Source organism: Ornithodoros turicata, chromosome 8, assembly GCF_037126465.1.
Source record: "Ornithodoros turicata isolate Travis chromosome 8, ASM3712646v1, whole genome shotgun sequence".
NCBI classification, from domain to species: Eukaryota; Metazoa; Arthropoda; class Arachnida; order Ixodida; family Argasidae; genus Ornithodoros; species Ornithodoros turicata.
In genome coordinates, this window is record NC_088208.1 from 21,136 (window position 1) to 41,601 (window position 20,466).

Here is a 20,466-nt window from a genome sequence, read left to right on the forward strand (position 1 = left end):
TGTTCAAGTGTTCGTTTTCCTCTGTTGCCCAACAGTCGTGCGAATTTGTCCTGACGTGTCCTGACATGCCCCGATATGCATGCTTTCCTTTGTTAACGCTTTGTATTTTGTCTTTTTTGACAAGGAACATTGTCGTCTTGACGATAGTGCTGCCCCGAGTTCTGCGCGCGTTGATTTGTTGAGTGCCTAGTCCTCTTATTAGCCGTTGATGGAGTTACATGTTAGGATGTTTTGTTCTTTTGCAAGTCTCATTTAGTAAGACTTTGGAATTCCTACGATCAGTTTTCATGCATGGTGCTCTTCTGCAATAGTTTCCTATGCAATCGTTATAGAAGAATAAAGGAAATAATCTTGGGATAGTGATTCAATAAATAATAGGTCCCCTGTCTAGAGCGCACGCGTCCTTGAGCCACGCAGGTGCATGATGACGTCATACCGTGGCTTCACTGCAGATTGACCAAAGGAGCATTAGTGGAAAAAAACAGTGTAGCCCTGAGACAATAGGATGATGTCTGGACCAATGAGAACTGCCAGCAGGGGGCGCAGGAATGCTCTTCTCACTTAGCCTCACGACCAATGAGAACGGCCAGCAGGGGGCGCAGGAATGCTCTTCTCTCTTAGCCTCTCGCAGGTGGCGGTAGGAGCGCGCAGATTGCGCTACGAGCGCGCGCATGCGTAGCACCCGTAGAGTGGCGCTTACGTCAGTCCACCTCTGGCTCTCGTTGGGAGAAGACGTGCGGTCGTTCGCTCCGTCGTCACTTGATCCCTGGCTGTCGACGAGAGCAGTCGCATCGGTCTGCGCTCCTACTGTGGTGAGGTGATTTGTTGTGTAACTAATGATTTCGCCAACTTTGTTCCCGCTTTGTTTGCGATTTTCGTGCCCGTGCACGTCGGGTGCTGGTTGCTGTTGTCCGGGCATTCCCGCCATTTTCTATCATCTTCTGCCTTGGGACCGGGAGTAGCGCTGGCGTGATTCTTAATAATTTTGTTGTGAGATTAGTTGAGAAAGTAACCGCTAGGGGGTGCAGCTGCAGGGTTTATACAGGGCAAAAACCATTACGAGTCAGTTTCTGCCTGCCTCTCGGATGGAGCAGTCGCATGGTTCTGCGCTCCTGTTCTGGTGGGCTCATTTGTTGTGTAACTAATTTTTTTGTTGTTAGCTATTGATGGTTTGCATACTCTTGCTTTTCCAGCCTCTGTATTACGAGTGTTTTTCTCCTTGCATGCCCAGAGCTGTCTAAACTTGCCCAGACATGCCGTGATGACGTCACAGCTGACGTCACAGGATGTCCGGAACTGGTGGTCATAGCTGCGATGCTTTGCAACCTGCCTCTGTGCTCCGTCGCCCAGCGACGGTCAGCGGCCTTTCCGGACCGCTTTCTTCAAGATGGCGCCGTTGATCTTCAATTAAACTCCTTCTCTCCACTCTATTTCTATCTATTTTTTTATTTTTTATCAGCTCAACTAGCCCACAACTCACACAGTGGTCTGGACGTGTCTTAGATGATCCCCAATTAGTGTAATGACTCCCTGGTGGGTCCTAATTACTGTGGGGGGTCCCAATTAGCTCTAATTGCTCATTAATGGCGTCCAGACGAAGATGTGAGTTGTGGGCCAGTTGAGCTGATACACTACTACTATTGTGTGCTCGAGAACTTTGCAGTTCAATCGTTCAGCTGCCATTCACGTCGACCCATTTGCTGCTTTTCTTTTACTACAAGTGCAGGGAAGGGAGCTATTGAGCAACAACATGAGACTTGGTGGTTGTTTGAGCATGTACAGTCAACCCTAGTTAATATAACACTTGTTAGTATGACATCCTCACCATTTTTCTGGGGTATGGTTTGCTCCCAACGAAGGTCCTGTGTAAAGGCCTCTCGTTATTATGACAACTCGATAATCCGACTGTGACCAACATTCCGGAGACAAACTGGGGAGAACGTTTGTATTCTTTTCTCGTTGTTGTGACCGTCCACCACTGACTGAGTCATCCGACGGACCCAAAAGTTTAATGATTCCGAGAAAACGTATGCGCGGTCACTACCGAAGTCATGAACCAAGTTCTGAGGTGTCTCACTGCTATCTTTAGTGCAAGCAACAAGAGTTAAAAGATGGTCAGCCTCGGTCACTTGACCAGTACCGTTACGCATATCGGTGTGGTAAGGAGGTTCGGTATGTCAGGAATAAAGCGTAAGCGTACGGGGTTCTCAGCCGGGCACCGAAGCCCCCAGAGTGGCTCTTCGGTTCTTCGAGCAACATAAGGATGCCCAGAATGTGTTTGCCATTGCCCGTGCAATTGAGTCGTCGGAAAAGCTGCACGTTGACAGTTTTTCTAAGCAGATGCTTTTGATAGATTTATTTCGTCAATAACCTGTAAATGAAGTGTAAGGTTGTAAATACCTAATAAATTGTGTCGGTAAAATACCGTGCCTGCAGTGTTTTCGCATTCAATAAACTAGACAGAGCCAAACAGTTATGAAGGGTTAACTTGGGTGATCATCCATGTTGCTCGTTAATATTGTTGCGGTTCGAAAAACGAGCCTTTATTATAATGACGATGAGGATGGGAACGATGGGTCTGAAATCCTTCTCACAACTGCCCCCCTTCCGGAGAGGAGCCCTCCGGGCGATCTTCTTGTGGCGGGTGAGAAGTGTCGAGAGGTCGTGCGATGTATGGTTTGAGGCGTGAGACGTGCGCACCCAGCCGAAAAACCTTCACCACCTGTAACAGGGCGGTGCTCGGGTGGAGGGCTGCTGTGGTGGGCGGAGCGTGACCGGAGGGCTGCGTGCGTGCTTACCATTCACCCTGGGCTGACTTCTTTCACAATTTTCCTACTTGGGCAGACTCAGTGGAGCGACGGCGCCGGTCAACGGGATAGTCCAGTGGTTGGATGAGGTACGCTACATCATTGAGCGCTCGGAGTACCTTGTAGGGGCCAACGCAGTGGTAGAGGAATTTTCACGAAAGGCCAGGCTTCCGCAGAGGAACCCAAAGCCAAACGAGGTCCGCAGGACGATAAACAACGTTAGCGTGGGACGCGTCGTAACGCTGTTTGGCTGACGCTTGCGTTTCGAAGGTTCGGCAACGGGCAATCTGTCGGCATTCTTCTGCACGGCAGGTGGCGCTTGCAAGTACCGGGTTGCAGATATCAGGCACGTAGGGGAACAAGGTATCAATAGTATGAACTGGATCACGGCCGTAAAGTAGGAAGAAGGGGCTGAAGCGAGTTGTCGATTGTGTGGCAGTGTTGTACGCGTAAATGAGGTATGGAAGGAGGTCATCCCAGTTGCCTTGACGAGGCGAGATATAGAAAGACAGCATTTCGGTGAGGGTGTGGTTGAAACGTTCCACGAGTCCGTTTGTTTGTGGATGGTAAGGAGACGTAAAGTGGTGAGTTACACAACAGCTGGAGAGGACCTCCTTGACAATCTCAGCCACAAACTGGCAGCCTCTGTCGCTCAACAGGGCTCTGGGAGCGCCGTGCTGGAGGATACGTTGAATAAAAAACTGGGCAATATCAGCAGCTGTTGCGGAAGTCAGGGCGGAAGCAACGACGTATCTGGTGGAATGGTCAATTGCCGTTACAACCCAGCGGTTTCCAGAAGTGGACAGGGGGAGGGGGCCGACGAGGTCAACTCCGACTCGTTCGAAGGGATGGAGTGGGGGTGGCAGAGGGTGTAGGTGACCAAAGGTTCTGGCGGTAGACTTGCGACGGATCCTCTCGTAGGTCTTGAAAAAGCCAAGATGCCCCGCTGTAGGGTCGTCGTGAGAATGGCGCAAGATCGCGTTGCGCAATTGAGGCGGAACGACCAAGAGTAGTCGAGAGCCGTCGGGGCTGTAATTGCGTTTGTACAGCGTGCCTTCTTGCAACACGAAGTGTTTGGGTTTACGTATAAATTTCTTGTCTGTAGAAGGTACCGTGCCGTCAAGATGACGAATGAGCTTCTGGGCGGCTTCGTCGTGAAGCTGTTCTGAGGGGAAAGTGCTTGGGTCCAGCACGGAAAGGCACATGACATCCTCATATGAAAGTACCGGGGCGGAGTTCTCGTCTGGCAGTGGACATCGGGAAAGGCCATCAGCGTCTTGGTGCTTGCATCCAGACTTGTAATGCACAGCGAAATCAAATTCCTGGAGTCTTAGTGCCCAGCGCCCAAGACGTCCAGACGGATCTTTCAAGGACGCAAGCCAGCAAAGAGCGTGGTGATCGGTCACGACCGAGAAATGACGACCGTATAGGTAAGGGCGAAATTTGCCAATGGCCCAGATGACGGCGAGACACTCCTTTTCGGTGGCTTGACAGTTTTTTTCTGCTTTAGTCAATGTGGGACTGACGGAGGCGACTGCTTGCTCCATTGGCGCATCCGGGTGACGCTGTGCTAAAACTGCACCTAGGCCTGCCCCACTGGCGTCGGTATGCAATTCAACGGGAAGGGAAGGATCGAAATGCCTCAGAATAGGGGCGGCCGTAAGCAAAGCTTTGAGCCGCTCAAAAGCAAGCTCGCAGTGGGAGTCCCAGTGGAAGTTGGATTCGCAGGAGAGGAGAGCCGTGAGAGGGGCGGCGATATGGGCGAACCCCTTGATGAATCGACGGAAATACGATGCCAACCCAATGAAACTGCGCAGCTCCTTGACACAGGTTGGCTTCGGAAAATCGGAGACGGCTTTGATTTTATCAGGATCTGGAGAAACGCCGTTTGCAGAGACAACGTGACCCAGTATTTTAATCTTCTCGAAGCCGAAATGCCACTTTTTCCCGTTGAGTTGGAGGCCCGCAGACTGGAATGCGGAGAATACAGATTCAAGGCGAAGTAGGTGGTCTTCAAATGTTTCCGAGAAAACGACAACGTCGTCCAGGTAACATAGGCGCGTTCGCCAGCGGAGCCCCCGAAGCACCGTGTCCATCATCCGCTCGAATGTAGCTGGAGCGTTACAAAGGCCGAACGGCATCACATTGAACTCGAATAGCCCGTCCGGTGTAACAAAAGCGGTCTTCGGTTTATCCTGCTTAGCCATAGGGATCTGCCAGTACCCAGAACGGAGGTCAAGAGAGGAGAAATACTTGGCGCCTTGCATGGAGTCTAGAGCGTCGTCAATCCGGGGCATGGGTTATTTTGTTGAGACGTCGGTAATCAATGCGAAAACGTATACAGCCATCCTTCTTAGGAACCAGGACGACAGGTGAGGACCAAGGGCTCGAGGAAGGACGGATTATTCCTTTGGACAGCATTTGGTCGACCTCTTTATCAATTTGTTGTCGTTCGGCGGGAGAAACACGATACGGTCTCTGTCGAAGAGGCCTTTCAGAGCCAGTGTCAACTGAGTGTTCCACGTCGCGTGCAACCCCAAGAGGTGATTTGTCGAGGTCAAATAAATGTGCATAATTTCGTAATAAGGACAGAAGCATGCCTCTACTCCGATCGTCAAGCGAGGGAGAAACAGTTCGACATAGGGCCGAGTCGTGCACCGGATGAGGGAGAGCTACCGCGGCGTCGGCGGAATTTCCGAGAGCATGCACGGCGCCGAGCTTCACGGGTTCCAAGGTGGCAACGACAAATCCGCACGGCAACAGGACAGGCTCCCATAAAGTGTTGCTGACAGGGAGAGACGTCTTTCCGCCGTCAATTCGTGAGAGGGAGAACGGAGCAACGAGAACCTTGCGTGCGAGCGGAGTATGGTGAGGAGACAGTATCACCTCAGGAGTAGACGATGCTTCAGAGGAGACTGCATCTATGAATATGGTAGTACGAGGGGGAAGCACGGTATCGTGCTCAACGTGCAGTTTAAGGACGCCGCAGTCGGCCTCACTGGCGTAGACCGGCCCTGTAGGCAGAGTGATCTCACCGCGAGAGTGATCGATAATGGCGTGATGCTCTTGAAGGTAATCGCAGCCCAGTATAATGTCATGCGAGGTAACAGGGAGGACTCGGAATTCCACAGGGAAGCATACATCGGATATCGCTATACGGGCGGTGCAGGAACCAGTCGTGTGAGAAATGTGGTTAAACGCCGACTTGAGAAAGGATCCATCTTTGAACGTTACTTTGCGCAGCTTCTTGCCCATCTTAGCAGACAAAATACAAACACAGGAGCCGGTGTCAATAAGTGCTGATGAAGAATGGTCATCAATGGAAACGTCGATGCAATTTCGAGGGTGCGGTGGGGGGACATTTGAAAACGGTGCAGTCGATCCAGGACAACCCCCAGGAACTGCAACTACATGTTTCCCCGCTGGGAGGAGGGGATGTAAGGCGTATGGGGCTACGTGACAGTGACCTGCGGCGACCGGCTGGAGACCGGGAACGACGTGAACCGGCGTAATCGTCATTCCGGAGTCCGTCACCAGATGTTGCGGTGGGAGGCGCAGAGTAATAATAGCGATCACCGGCATAACGAAATGGGCGGTCTGAGGGACAAGCATCAGTGTAGGGCGTCGAGGGCATAAATTGTGGACGGCCACCCCAGAAAGCCTCCCGTTGACGTTCCCTGCAGAACCTCATTGTATGACCGGTAATGCCGCAGTAGTAGCATGTTGGGCGACGACGGGGCCGGTCCAGGGACATACTGAGAGGAAGTTGAGAACCTGGAAGCATCGACGGGGAGTACATCATGGTCTGCTCTCGGGCTTCTGAGACTGCAGCTGTCGCCGGACTCGGGTGGATATTTGACCGAACAACGTCAGCGTACGAGGGCTGAAGCTGGGCTGTGGTGCGCTGTCCAATTGCGCTCGCGAGTTTTGCACACAATAGTTTTGCAAATAAACACGCACGGGTCGATCTCATACTGCTTTTCAGTTAGGCATAGTGTCTTCAGATCAGGGTATATGTATCCTGTTTGCAGGGCCCAACAGATTATTAAGGGTAGAACAACATTTCCCACTTCTTGAACCATGCTAACATTGCCAGAATAAAGAACATTAGACTGTGCTGTGTATTGCACACTCAGTTGTCTCACGACATAAACCCCCAATTATTATATTGTGTTGAAACTCTCACCGGATGAATTTATTGACCTCCGGGATACATTATTATAAGATAAACGCCTGTAAACTGTTTAAAGACAGAAAAGCCGCGCACAACATCACACACGCGTTACATGTCATGCCGCCATCTTGCACTGTGTCTCGCCCTTTCCCCAGTCTCTTCCTCAGGTCTTTCTCTCCGCCACCTCACTGGCGCCCCATCCTTCTGTGCAGGAAAAGCGCCATTACAGGCGCCCACCCCTAAGCGGCGACCGCTCGAATAAACTGCTACTTTTGCTACAGTGTACTCCACATATTCAACCACGCAGAACTTCACATACCCTATTTTTTTTAAAGATGTGCTTAAAACTGTACAACCGCCACTCAAGTAACTTTGCCACCAAATTAGTCAGTGACAAAAGGTAAATGTACCTTATCACAAATTTAATAACCTTGGTGGAAATGGTTGATGCTGTCTTCTGCCTTGTACGGTGCACTTCATAGCAAAATACACAGAGTCCAAATGTTTTCCTTGTCCACAAATGTCTTGTCAAAGCTGAAAGACCCTTATCAAAATGGGGAAGCCCGGGTTGCTTGTCCAGAGAAAGAAATATGAAACTGCAGCACTCAATGTAAATAACTGCATGCTCAGCAACTAAGGCTGGCGATGCCGAATACCTAATATTTCTAGGTTAAAAGAAACAAAGGAGAAAAGACCAGTGCGGCATGTTAATGTTGTTTCAAAAGTATAACACCACCAAATTTGTGATAGTCAGTTGGTGTGTATTTAGTTATGTTGGTCACCTCCTGTACAAATTTTTAATAAGGTTCCATTGTGTTGCTACCAACCAGGACCTGAGCCTGACCTATGATCTGATAATAAAAATAGTGTGACCTATATGGACCTTCAACACTAATTTGGAGTTTTGCTCCTTCTGGAGTCTTGCTGCTTGAGCTCTTGCTGGAGGCTGACAGGAGTCTTGCAGAGTAGAGAATTTGTTTATTTATATTTTCCAAAGATTGTGCTGTACCAACTGTATTAAAAGAAATACAAATATACTTTGTTTTAGCAATGTGCAGGTTACAGGTGACCAATGACACACAATGGGCGTCAAAGGTGACAACACAAGAATACTACCACTGCAGGCACTGTCCTGAAATTCTTAGTCACCATCTGTCAGAAAGCAATGAGCACACACAGCCTAAGGATGATATTCCTTTTTTTTTTTATTGACAGCACGTTGGCTGCCATCCAGTCCATGGAAGTGACCTTTATCGCTGAAAGAACGGTTCAACAGTGAGCGAGCTGATGATAGTGTCTATGACGGCGAGACATGAAGAGGAGATAGAAGAAAGAACATACACACACTATGTTGAGACATTGTGTATGTCCCTTCCTATTCCTTGTCTGATGGTTTTTCGCTATGGACCCTCACGGTGTTTCCTTACAGAAACTTTACATGTTTTTATGTAGAATTGTGAAGGTACAGCTAGGCAGTGTTAGCAAATCGCACAGTACTTTTCTTGAAACAAGAATCCATAGAAGGTACACAGTCATCTTCAACATTGCACACAACTATGGGACATGTTAATCACTTTTGAATGTCACAGACATATCATGGAGGCCGGCACATGATTAGTGGTGTTGAACAGACAACTATTTGTCATATTTTAGGCACAAAAAGCAGTTTTGGCGCCTGCATGTTGAGGCAGATGTATCTCTACATACTTTGCCATGACACAAATGTACTCTCTACTTTATTATGGTTATTAGTCAACACTGCCAAGAATGTGGGAACACAGTCTTGTACCACCTGCACTCTTCAAAATGACCTTCAAACACTACACATTGTAGGTCAACGAGACTCCAGAATGATGTTCTTTCCCTCCCCATTGGTTGAAAACATAAAAATGTTACTTTGCATAAGTGGAAGTTAGTACAAGAAACACATACGTTCCTTTTTTGAGCAAATCAGTATTCAGAGCGTTACCATACCGTGGTGGGTCTGCACTGCATTACGTGGCACAGCACACACTGTAAAAAATTTCCCCGTAGAACATGTCCCCCGTTCTAATGACAGTCTTCTCCAGTTTTTCAAACTGCCATTTCTCATAGTGCTTTATGGTATGACACAGTATTTCTAAATCTTTACTGTAGTTTACCAGTTGTAGCAGAAAAAGATGCCACTGTTTCCGATTACAGGACGCAAGCCATAAGTGCCATACGGCAACAGTACATGCCGCTGTCTAGCAGTTGTTCGTGTTTGGACATGGCACGGTGCATGCAGGATAAATTCCATGGTTAAAATATCCAAACATGAACAACTGTTAGATTATATGATGTAGGCTTCGGCTGCACCGCGGGTGTCCAACATAGGAAGGTTGCACTCTATTTATGTCCCGTGTCATGTGACCAAAAACAATATGTGCTTTTGCTCATGCTGCACAGCACAGGCGAGATGAGCTGCATGTGTGGATAACAACATGAAGCCCGAGGCACGGAAGAAAAGGCGATCTCTGTGTGAGTTGTTTCATGTTGTAATTGCGTACCAGCTCGCCTGTACCTGAGAATGCATTGTACACGCACCTTAGACATGCAGTGTGTGGTGTGTTGTGATAGTAATGCCACTGCCAATTGAAAAATAAAGCTCAGGTGGATTGTTTCAGTACAATGTTGAACTAAGCATACCAAGGGTAGGGCGTGACAGGTTTACCTGGAAGTAAGAATGTAAATGTTAGCTGACGTCATTGCATAATTAATATTATCAATATACCGCTGCAGATCATACCAACAACAGCACGCAAGATGCTCCGATATGTTCTGCAGGAATGTCTCTGTACTCACAATATTAGCACAGCAGCTACAGAAAGGCATAAAACACGTTTTTGTATACATGATACCACTTGAATGCAAGACAAGCTTCTGCTGCAATTCCAGCGCACAAGAGCGGACAGATTTACCTTACTTCACCTGAGAAAAAGAATGCCTTCGTGTTTGTGTTTGTTTACGTGTCTTGCCCATCGCTCAGGCTTGCCTATCATGAAAAAGAATGTACTGTTGCACACATGATGCTGTTTGAATGTAATCCTGAAACGTCTTGAAAAACATAATTTCTGACCGAAACACATCAACTGGAAGACTTCGATTTACCTTACTCAAAACTGAGAAAAGGTATGTGCTGTTGCACACATGAAACTGGTTGAACTGCCCTTGAGGACTCTGGAAGAACACCTCATTTGTGACCAAAATACAACACCTGAGCCAACATTTTAATCTATACCTTACTCAAAATACACAAGATGTGCTGCATAGCATATAATATCATGATACTGCTTAAATGTACTCTGGAAGCGCTGGGGTAAGAACACAAACAGCTCAGGCACGGTTGTTCTAAGCTGGCGAGCAACAGCATAGGTAGACGAACACAAGAAGTCGAGCACAAGTGATGCAATACACTTGATTCATCAGAAAATGAAATGTCTCAGTACCAGGTGTCACTGTTCCCTCAACAAAAACAGATGAACTTTGATGGGGCGTCTTGTTCGCACTGGTGAGAGCCTTCAGCTTGAAACCCTGACACTGATAGTTGAGACGTGGAGTGCCAGCTTTTCGGTGGTGCCAGAATGCCTGCAAAATCATTTAACAAATAAGGCAATTCCAAATCTGTACTGAGAATACACCCGCTGGGGCCTAATCTCTAAAGGATGAAGCAGTAACTGACAGATAGCGTATTTTTCTTTTCTATGTGATGGCATTTGCACCGCATGACTGACTTGTCTAACATAACCCCAAGCAGCAAAATGTACTGAAAGTCGAGTGCAATAGGGGTGGACGGGTAGGTGGAAGGCCTTGAACAGACTGATGAAACTAAAGAACATTGATAAGACACATACCGTCCACCCCTATTGCACTTGACTTTCAGTACATTGTGCTACTTGGGACGCGTCTCACCTTTATCTGATGCCTAGACCTGCCCCTGCAATCTCCTGCTGTAGATAAGGTCGGCAGAGCATCCCGGGCGAGACATCTTCGGCTTCGTGTGAAACAAGTTGCACATTGCTTCCGTAACATTCGTATCAGCGAAATGAACAGATATGAGATGAGCGAAATGATGCTGCTTTCGAAGGTGGCACCCAGTCGGAGTTGTAACCGATTGTTGCAGTCAATACCTTTTTCTTTCACCTTTCGGAAAGTTGTGGTTTGAAACATTGGAACTGCATGCTGAAATATTTTTGCAGACGGGAGCAAAACGCTCACGCATTCTCGGCACGTAGCACAGAACGCGAAACACATCAGGAAGTCAGTAGTATAGATTCGAGCCCCACAACAGCCACTTTTTTCTAATCCAGTTCTAGGAATTTCTAATCCACCACCCATTTCTAATCCAGGTCAAGCCAGGTCTAATCCAGGCTCCACCCCTTCATGGTGATCCATCTAATTTCTCTGTGATTGGCTGCCCTTCATTGCCACATTTTCTCACTCGCTCATAAACACCAAAATTATCTATTCTATTCAATTCTAAGTCAGTTCATAGGCTTCCAAATTGCTCTTTTTTCTAATCCAGTTCTAGGAATTTCTAATCCACCACCCAATTCTAATCTAGGTCAAGCCACTTCTAAGTCCTCTGGTTGGTTGGTCACAGCTCCATTCCTTCACTCTGATTGACCGATCCAGGCTCCACCCCTTCATGGTGATCCATCTAATTTCTATATGATTGGCTACCATTCATTGCCACAACATCTGCTCACTCTCTCGTAGACACCAAAATGATCTATTCAATTCTAAGTCATAGGCTTCCAAATCACTCACCTGTCTATTGGTCTGGGGGGTGGTCACTTCCATTCATTTCTAAAACCTAGTGATTGGCCTATTGGCTGCCTCTCATACATGCTCGATAGACTCATTTGTCATTTCCACTCTCTAGTCACTCGGTCACACGCTTTCAACTGCATATTGCTTCATAATTTCAACCGCAACATAGACAACCACTCGTGGGTCAATTCCATTCATTTCTGGTGAGCTCACAAGCCCCCCAAATTGCATATTGGCTTGGGACGCTTTCTAGTTAAGCCAGGACAACGCTTCGGAACATCGTTCGGAACAGTAAGGACATAGAAAAACACGGGAAATAGTTTTCAACATTTATTAGACACATCATGGTGTTCTCAGAGAGATTGCAGTTCTCTCTGGAGCACTTCCAGCACACTGGACATTTCCGCCCCGCATCCATGGCGTTTTTCACATAACTACCATGTGGATCACCCAAGCGTTCGTCCTTCTCCATCCACGGCTCAGTCCCAGACCGCACGCGTGAACAGCATGTCACAGAAGTATCAGTTCTCTTCCTGCACATCTTCTGGAGCGAAAAAAGAACATTATGAGCTTCACTATTTACATCATCCATTTAAACTTACCATATTCACAGCTTCCGTAAGGGTAGGATTCGATGTCATTGCAGAGGTATCGCTTGTCGTCGTATGCCATCAGACTTCTTTTGACATTTCTGATGGTGTACATGCACTGTTTCTTTCCAACTATTGACACTTGCTCATTCGATACGCTCGTGTGGTTGAATAAGGTATCACAGTATGTCTCATGGAGGAGGTGCTTGCGTACAATATTTTTCTTTACCCCTTTAGCTCTTGCAATTTGCTTTTCTCCAGCTAGTTTGATGGAGTACATTTTAGCTTTCAAGCATATTACTTCTTCGATAGGTACACTACCAGTTTCGCTTTTGAAAGCCCCAAGTCTCCCATGATTCTTTTCACTGTACAGTGGATGATCCTGGTCGAAGGAAGACAAATCTAAGTGGTCGTCGGCGATCGCTCGTAACTGATCTTCGTAGTCCTTGCAGAATAGGCCGAGGATCAGAGAATCCGTGTCAAAGTAACAGGTAATCACTGGACAAGTGAGCTTACTCAAGAGGGTTTCATAGTAGAATGAGTACATGGTTAATTTACTCAGTTCCAAAATCGTAAACCCAATCTGGAGCGGGAAATCGCATCGCACTTTTCTTTTGCGCATTTCGTACATGACACAATCCGGGGACAAAATTTCCATCCTCACGCATTCCGCCCGACTCCCGAGGCGACTCGCCGTCTCCTCATCGAAGGCTACTCGAATGTCCCGCATGTTAAATTTATTTAAAAGCGTTCTTCCGAATACCGCATTATTTGAGAGTTTATAGAAATTTTTTTCGAACGTCGTGCTCGAGGCAACGCGTCTGGCAACATTGTCCTCGATGTAGGGACGCAGGAATGGTGCCTGGCGAAATTTTAGAATTCGGTGAATTTTCGTCACCCTCATGCCCAATCTACAATAGAGTGCGAGCAACGCGTAATGAACGACGTACTCGACCTTGTCCTTGCACGTGAGCAACAGCTTTTTGCTGTTAGCAGGCTGATACATTAATTCTTCGAGAAGCCCTCGCTGGAATGGCGAGAGCCATTCCTTTGGGACGACTGCCTTCTCGGGAGCCAGGGGGAAGTACCTTGTTAGAGCGTGGATAGATTTTGGATACTCCAAGTCACATACGTACACATACCCCACCTCCGAATCCGTGGGGTGACGCATAAAATCCACGGAGCTAAAATCCTCGACCCATTCGAAATCACCGACAGGGAGGTGCTTTATCATACTAAATCCGTAAAGATTGTTGCAATCTATGTATGATATGTACACCTCCTCTTTATCAGGATCATAGCCGCTACACAGAGGGTTATTGGCACGCAAATGACGCCTGCTCGCCTGACAGAGCCCGCCTCTAACGCCCGATTCGATGGTTCTGTACATGTCCTCGTCGGTAATCAATTCCAATTTTGCATTCGTATAATTTAACGCACATTGCCACGAATAGGATGCCAGAGAAACGCAATGAAGCAATTCCAATCCGCGTGCGCTGTAGCACAGACGTCGGAAGTGCTGCATCACGTCCGCATGTAATAGGGCATCCGTTTTCAAGTACAGTGCATTATAATCTCTCAAACTTGAGCATCCAAAATGTTCAAATACGAGCAACGCATACTGGTAGTCCTCCTCACTTATATCCTCCCCCGTGAGATCATTTCGAAAGGAGGATTTTTCTGGCAAGGCCAATTCATCGTACACCGCGAAAGAACTGACATGGCTGTACGGGAATACACCTTTACGAAGTAAAATTTTGTAGTCGTTTCCAAATGCCTGCTTCAAACATTGGAATGCCTCTGCACCCCCCATGGATTTGACGGTTTCCACGAGCTCCCCCAGCGATGAATTTAGATATTGCATGGTATCTCTAAACAGGAAGGTGCCAATTTTGAACGAACGAATTTTTTCCATGGAGCTGGCCACAATGAAGGGAGGTCGCTTCCACCCAAGAATGTGAAATTCCCGTAACAGTCCAGCCAGATCATAAGACAAATTGTGGACCATGATCGGCAATTTTTCTCTGGTAGTGCACGCGACGTTACAGGGGTTGCACAGTGTAGCGATATAATTTGTCTCACCCGCAGTACAATGCTTTGAATGGTCGTGATGCCGGACACGAGGTAGATCTTCGGTGAACTCCTGTTTACAGTACGCACAGTGGGTAGCAGCTCTGTGCTCAGCGCATTGCTGATCATTCAGCACCATTGCGGCGGGGCAAGCGTTCAGGGCGATCATCTCATCCCGCATTTCCATCAATGCTTTCACGCACTGCCTCGCAGCATCTTCCCCATGGTGCGTCCTGATGCGCAACACCCTTGAGTCGTGGGTACGCACGAGCACGGCACAAAAGCTAGAGGTGATGTGACGCTGCATGCCATCACCACTGGGCGCAAGTACGCTCTCCGTGTCCAACGCGACAACGTAGTTGTACTGTTGCATGTACTGTATTTTAGTAAATTCTACAAAATTTTCTCCGGGTTCACAAAATTCTAATAGGATTTCGTTCACGTCTGCGCAAAGGCGTTGATGTTTCGCCATGCTCTTTTCCTCATTAAAAGAGCGAGTGCAACGTTCGCATACGAAACGCGTGTTTTTTCTCGTCAACAAACGCTCGAGGGACTTAATTCCGAAAAAATGCTCATCAACCTCCAATAAGTGAATTTTCTTTTCACTTTCCAGTTTTGGGGGTCGTGACACGTGCACTCCCTGATCGACGTACGCGTACACGTATACAGATATCCTATTTTTCTCTTCGAACTCGTCCAGATCAGCGAATGAAACAGGGAAGTGAGTAGGCCACCAGTACTCTGTTGCATAATTTTCATATTTTTTCCATCGGTTCCTTTCCTGTGGGTGCAAGAGGGCGAGCGTATTGTATTTAAAGCACTCGCCCTCCTTACGCTCTGGTAAAGGGACATTCGTTAGGACATTCCTACGATTAGCCAAATTAGTGGGAAGTACCCCATTGCACCCGAATTTTTTAGTTTTCACAGAGGAAATACACATTTGAACTTTTTGGACGTCAGTGGATACAAACCCACTACCCTCGCGCTGGTAATTTTCAATGCGCCCTGGTGGACTCCTGAATCACATCCATCAAAGTATTTGCGATAGCTCCGTCGCTGTGGACTTCGCGAGCAAGCGCCATAAAATGAGCTATGTGCGCGGTTACATCCCCTCGATTTTCTTTCATCATTAGAACGTCAGAACAAATGCAAAACCTAAAGGGTATTCTTTGCGCTCGCAAAATAGCAATTATATTGTGGAGGTGGTTCATTAAATATTGTCGCAAGTCCTCTACTCCCTGATCGTGAACAGATGCCAATAGCACAAACGCTTTGACGATACCTCGAAATGCGCTATCAGTTTGAAAGAAAGGCAGGAAGGAAATGTCCACATAGGGATGTGATCGCTCGACGTGAGCATGCAATGTGGCAGGTGAAATGTCTGGAGAAGATGGTGAATTCTCTTCCAATGGCTCATCATCCCCGATATCATGAGGATCAAAAAAGCAGAACACGCATCTAGGCACTGAAAAAAAGAAGAAACACTAAGAAAACGTGCACCACAAAGCGTGGATGAAAAATACTTACTCTTGAAGCGAGCTCCGCACACTCCCGAAGTGACGCGAAGACTGCTGCCTCTTTACACATCCTCCCCATTTATATAGCGGCGACCTCGCTGCATGCCCCAACATGCACGGGTGCGGCGAGTCGTCATAGCCTAAAAATAACCTGCTCTGCATGTTCAAGGTCGCAGCTTGCCCTTGGCTTCACGTAATGCTCCATCCGCCTACACCATTGCCGCACCTGAGCGCAAAGTTCGCTCTCATCACATGTCATTCCGATATGCAAGTTGCTTTCATGAGCAGGCACACAACCATCCCTTTTTGGCTGTGGAATTTCAATAATATTACTTAAAAGAAACAAATTGCAGTGAAATGCAGGTTCATCTCAGACAGGAATTTCTACCCTCAGCGTTAAACCCTCAGATACCAGCATTTCTGCTCAAATAGCAAAATAGCTATGACCTCAAAAATTAAACACATGCTAACAAACTACCATCAACTGCTATCAGATAATTATTGCATAATGCTAAATACTCAATTGCATTGCCCCTGCGTGAAGAAAGCACAGGACAAGGGTACACAAATTCACTTAAGCGATGAGGGAAAAGGCTTAAGACCTCAGGAATAAGCGCAGAGTCACCACACATCGCTACGCAGCTAACACAAGATAACAACAAGATACTAGCGGCGGGTAAGATTGTAACACTGCTAAACAACCCCAACATGCCATGATGACGTCACAAACCAGGAAAATAGCACACACAGCAGCTCAGGAATGCACAAGGAGAGGTGCTTTATTGGAATCTCTACTCCTGGCTCAGACACCAACATTTCTGCTCAAATACCCATAACTGCAAGATTAAGCACTGCTTACTTTATCAAGATATCGAACACCCAACAAAATCAAACAAACAACCCCACTTCCACTGACAGAACACTATTCAGCTTTTACGCAGGAGGCTTTCTTCTACATAAAAGTAGAGAAAATAAGAAAAGAGCAGCGAAAAAATTACACGCACTTTTGCTCGCATAGCTATAAGAGAAAAAAAATATAAAAAATAAAATAAAATAACGACGCACACGCTAATAAACTGTGACAAAGACACCCATTTCTGCTATCAGATAATTATTGCATAATGCTAAATACTCAATTGCATTGCCCCTGCGTGAAGAAAGCACAGGACAAGGGTACACAAATTCACTAAAGCGATGAGGGAAAAGGCTTAAGACCTCAGGAATAAGCGCAGTCACACCACACATCGCTACGCAGCTAACACAAGTTACAACAAGATACTAGCGGCGGGTAAGATTGTAACACTGCTAAACAAGCCCCAACATGCCATGATGACGTCACAAACCGGGAAAAAAACGCGCGCGCGCACACAGCAGCTCAGGAATGCACAAGGAGAGGTGCTTTATTGGAATCTCTACTCCTGGCTCAGACACCAGCATTTCTGCTCAAATACCCATAACTGCAAGATTAAGCACTGCTTACTTTATCAATATATCGAGCACTCAACAAAATCTAACAAACAAACAAAAACAAAACAAACCCACTTTCCGTGATATAACACTACTCAGCTTTACCAAGTGATTTTCTTCTGCTTTAGCAGTGAAAGAAAAAAAAAGAGCCATGAAAAATTACACGTACTTTTGCTTGAATAGCTATAACTGCAAAAAAAAAAAGAAAGAAAACGAAGCACATGCTAATAAACGGAGAAAAAGGCACCCATTTCTGCTATCAGATAATTATTGCATAATGCTACATACACAGTCGCGTTGTCCCTGTGTAAAGAAAGCACAGGACAAGGGTACACAAATCGAATTGGGAAAATCACTTCTACTCGCGCAGCATAATACGATATACGCTGATTTTTTTTTTTTTTACGGGCGAAAATTGCAATAAGAAGCCACTGCTATACAAGTGCAACAACCCTTATTTTTAAACCAACATTTCATGCAATACCACATAAATTTATCACTCGAGTCACACGAAAAGGCATACACAATGTACTACTGGTTAAGTGGGGTCACAGTTGCACACACACACACACACACACACAACACAGACACAACGAGCGACAGTGAAAAATAAGAAATTACACGCACTTCTGCTCGAATAGCAAAGTGTCAAGCATGACAAAACACATTTTCTACCACCAGAAAATTATTAAACAGATTCGCAAAAATTAAGCTTGTGTGACAAACACACAACCTGAGGAACACAGCCATTCACATCTGCTTTCTGAATTTGTTATACAGGCGTGAGCGATTCGATAAGAATATAAAGCACGCTGCTTGGAGAAAGCATATATCATGTGTAGCTCAGTCTACTCTATTGAAAATGCGATAAACCTTATTTTTCAAACAAAAAAAATCACAGCCGACATAATATACGGTAATATCGGCAATATCACTGAAGTCAAACACATTGAACTTACTTGTCAAGTGGGGTCCCAGCTGCACAAACGCGCACGCACACTCACACATTTTTAGTGCCTCACAACGAGCAAAAACCCAAGGTCTATTCACAGCCACATAAATTCATATTATTCCTCACGTCAATAATTCTCCAACCATCGTCAAAACGGGGAACACGCATATGCCATGCGAAACAATAGGCCTTCACGCCGGATGTAATACGATATCGCCAGTCGACCGTCCCAAAGCAAAAAAGAAACACAGCATCTCAGGAATGCATGCCGCCTATACATCCAAGAACAGCGTGCAGCAATTATAATACAGAATGGGATTCATTTCTTTGTACTTTTGTTTGCCTGCATATAAATATTTCACAAGAAATATTACAGAGTGTAAAAGGAGAACAGCATTCATTACACCCTGTAGCTCTTATCATTTTTAAACAAACCAGTTTTCATATGTTCATAACCACACTACCATTCACTAAATAGGGGAGTCACTAATGATTCAAATAAGATAAAATATCATTCCATCATCATTGATTGCAAACTTCACGCAAGAATAAGCAACTGCTGCGCGTCGTATTTTTCTTATAAGAAACACCAAATAGACTCAATCTCGCCGTGTTAAACACCAGCAGCAACGAAGACTAGGCAATTTTGTATTTATTTTTGTCGTTTCCAGCAGCTCATTACTTTGTGCGAGTCATCAAAAATTAAAAATTTCTGATCTGCTGCTGTTAAAGTGATAAAACAGTGCCCTCGAAACACGCCCCCACGTGTGCCGCATCTGGCCCGTTCACGCAGTTACGACACGCTTGACGCAATGACGCGCGCTCCGTTATCGTTTCCCCGTGCGGGCACACTGTTTTATCACTTTAACAGCAGCAGATCAGAAATTTTTAATTTTTGATGACTCGCACAAAGTAATGAGCTGCTGGAAACGACAAAAATAAATACAAAATTGCCTAGTCTTCGTTGCTGCTGGTGTTTAACACGGCGAGATTGAGTCTATTTGGTGTTTCTTATAAGAAAAATACGACGCGCAGCAGTTGCTTATTCTTGCGTGAAGTTTGCAATCAATGATGATGGAATGATATTTTATCTTATTTGAATCATTAGTGACTCCCCTATTTAGTGAATGGTAGTGTGGTTATGAACATATGAAAACTGGTTTGTTTAAAAATGATAAGAGCTACAGGGTGTAATGAGTGCTGTTCTCCTTTTACACTCTGTAATATTTCTTGTGAAATATTTATATGCAGGCAAACAAAAGTACAAAGAAATGAATCCCATTCTGTATAATTGCTGCACGCTGTTCTTGGATGTATAGGCAGCATGCATTCCTGAGATGCTGTGTTTCTTTTTTGCTTTGGGACGGTCGACTGGCGATATCGTATTACATCCGGCGTGAAGGCCTATTGTTTCGCATGGCCATATGCGTGTTCCCCGTTTTGACGATGGTTGGAGAATTATTGACGTGAGGAATAATATGAATTTATGTGGCTGTGAATAGACCTTGGGTTTTTGCTCGTTGTGAGGCACTAAAAATGTGTGAGTGTGCGTGCGCGTTTGTGCAGCTGGGACCCCACTTGACAAGTAAGTTCAATGTGTTTGACTTCAGTGATATTGCCGATATTACCGTATATTATGCCGGCTGTGATTTTTTTTGTTTGAAAAATAAGGTTTATCGCATTTTCAATAGAGTAGACTGAGCTACACATGATATATGCTTTCTCCAAGCAGCGTGCTTTATATTCTTATCGAATCGCTCACGCCTGTATAACAAATTCAGAAAGCAGATGTGAATGGTGTGTTCCTCAGGTTGTGTGTTTGCCACACAAGCTTAATTTTTGCGAATATTGTATTATTCTGTTTAATAATTTTCTGGTGGTAGAAAATGTGTTTTGTCATGCTTGACACTTTGCTATTCGAGCAGAAGTGCGTGTAATTTCTTATTTTTCACTGTCGCTCGTTGTGTCTGTGTTGTGTGTGTGTGTGTGTGTGTGCAACTGTGACCCCACTTAACCAGTAGTACATTGTGTATGCCTTTTCGTGTGACTCGAGTGATAAATTTATGTGGTATTGCATGAAATGTTGGTTTAAAAATAA

The 20,466-nt window shown here is 45.9% G+C and overlaps 2 protein-coding genes and 1 long non-coding RNA gene across 3 annotated transcripts; all 3 read right to left on the reverse strand.

The window, feature by feature from the left end:
• Positions 1–5,090: 5,090 nt before the first annotated feature.
• LOC135366331 (uncharacterized) lies at positions 5,091–6,062 on the reverse strand. The gene has a single exon (XM_064599002.1). It carries the CDS (start codon positions 6,060–6,062, stop codon positions 5,091–5,093), a length of 972 nt encoding a protein of 323 aa, XP_064455072.1.
• Positions 6,063–12,095: 6,033 nt separating this feature from the next.
• On the reverse strand, positions 12,096–14,902 carry LOC135365804 (uncharacterized). The gene is made up of 2 exons (XM_064598521.1): positions 12,375–14,902; positions 12,096–12,316 (listed from the first exon to the last, which is right to left on the reverse strand). Exons 1-2 carry the CDS (start codon positions 14,803–14,805, stop codon positions 12,294–12,296), a joined length of 2,454 nt encoding a protein of 817 aa, XP_064454591.1. The 5' UTR covers positions 14,806–14,902; the 3' UTR covers positions 12,096–12,293.
• A 542-nt stretch (positions 14,903–15,444) lies between these two features.
• Positions 15,445–18,487, reverse strand: LOC135365805 (uncharacterized). Its single transcript, XR_010413923.1, has 3 exons — positions 18,376–18,487; positions 15,960–16,175; positions 15,445–15,897 (listed from the first exon to the last, which is right to left on the reverse strand). It is a non-coding gene; the product is annotated as an uncharacterized LOC135365805 (long non-coding RNA).
• Between the last annotated feature and the right edge of the window lie 1,979 nt (positions 18,488–20,466).

What these genes read in the sequence shown, in the direction of transcription:
- LOC135366331 (XM_064599002.1), bottom strand. Translation starts at nt 6,062, where the DNA reads ATGGGCAAGAAGCTGCGCAAAGTAACGTTCAAAGATGGATCCTTTCTC.
- LOC135365804 (XM_064598521.1), bottom strand. Translation starts at nt 14,805, where the DNA reads ATGCAACAGTACAACTACGTTGTCGCGTTGGACACGGAGAGCGTACTT. An exon ending in TTACGGAAGCTGTGAATATG is followed by an intron (nt 12,317 to 12,374) that starts GTAAGTTTAAAT and finishes TTTTCGCTCCAG; the next exon opens with AAGATGTGCAGGAAGAGAAC.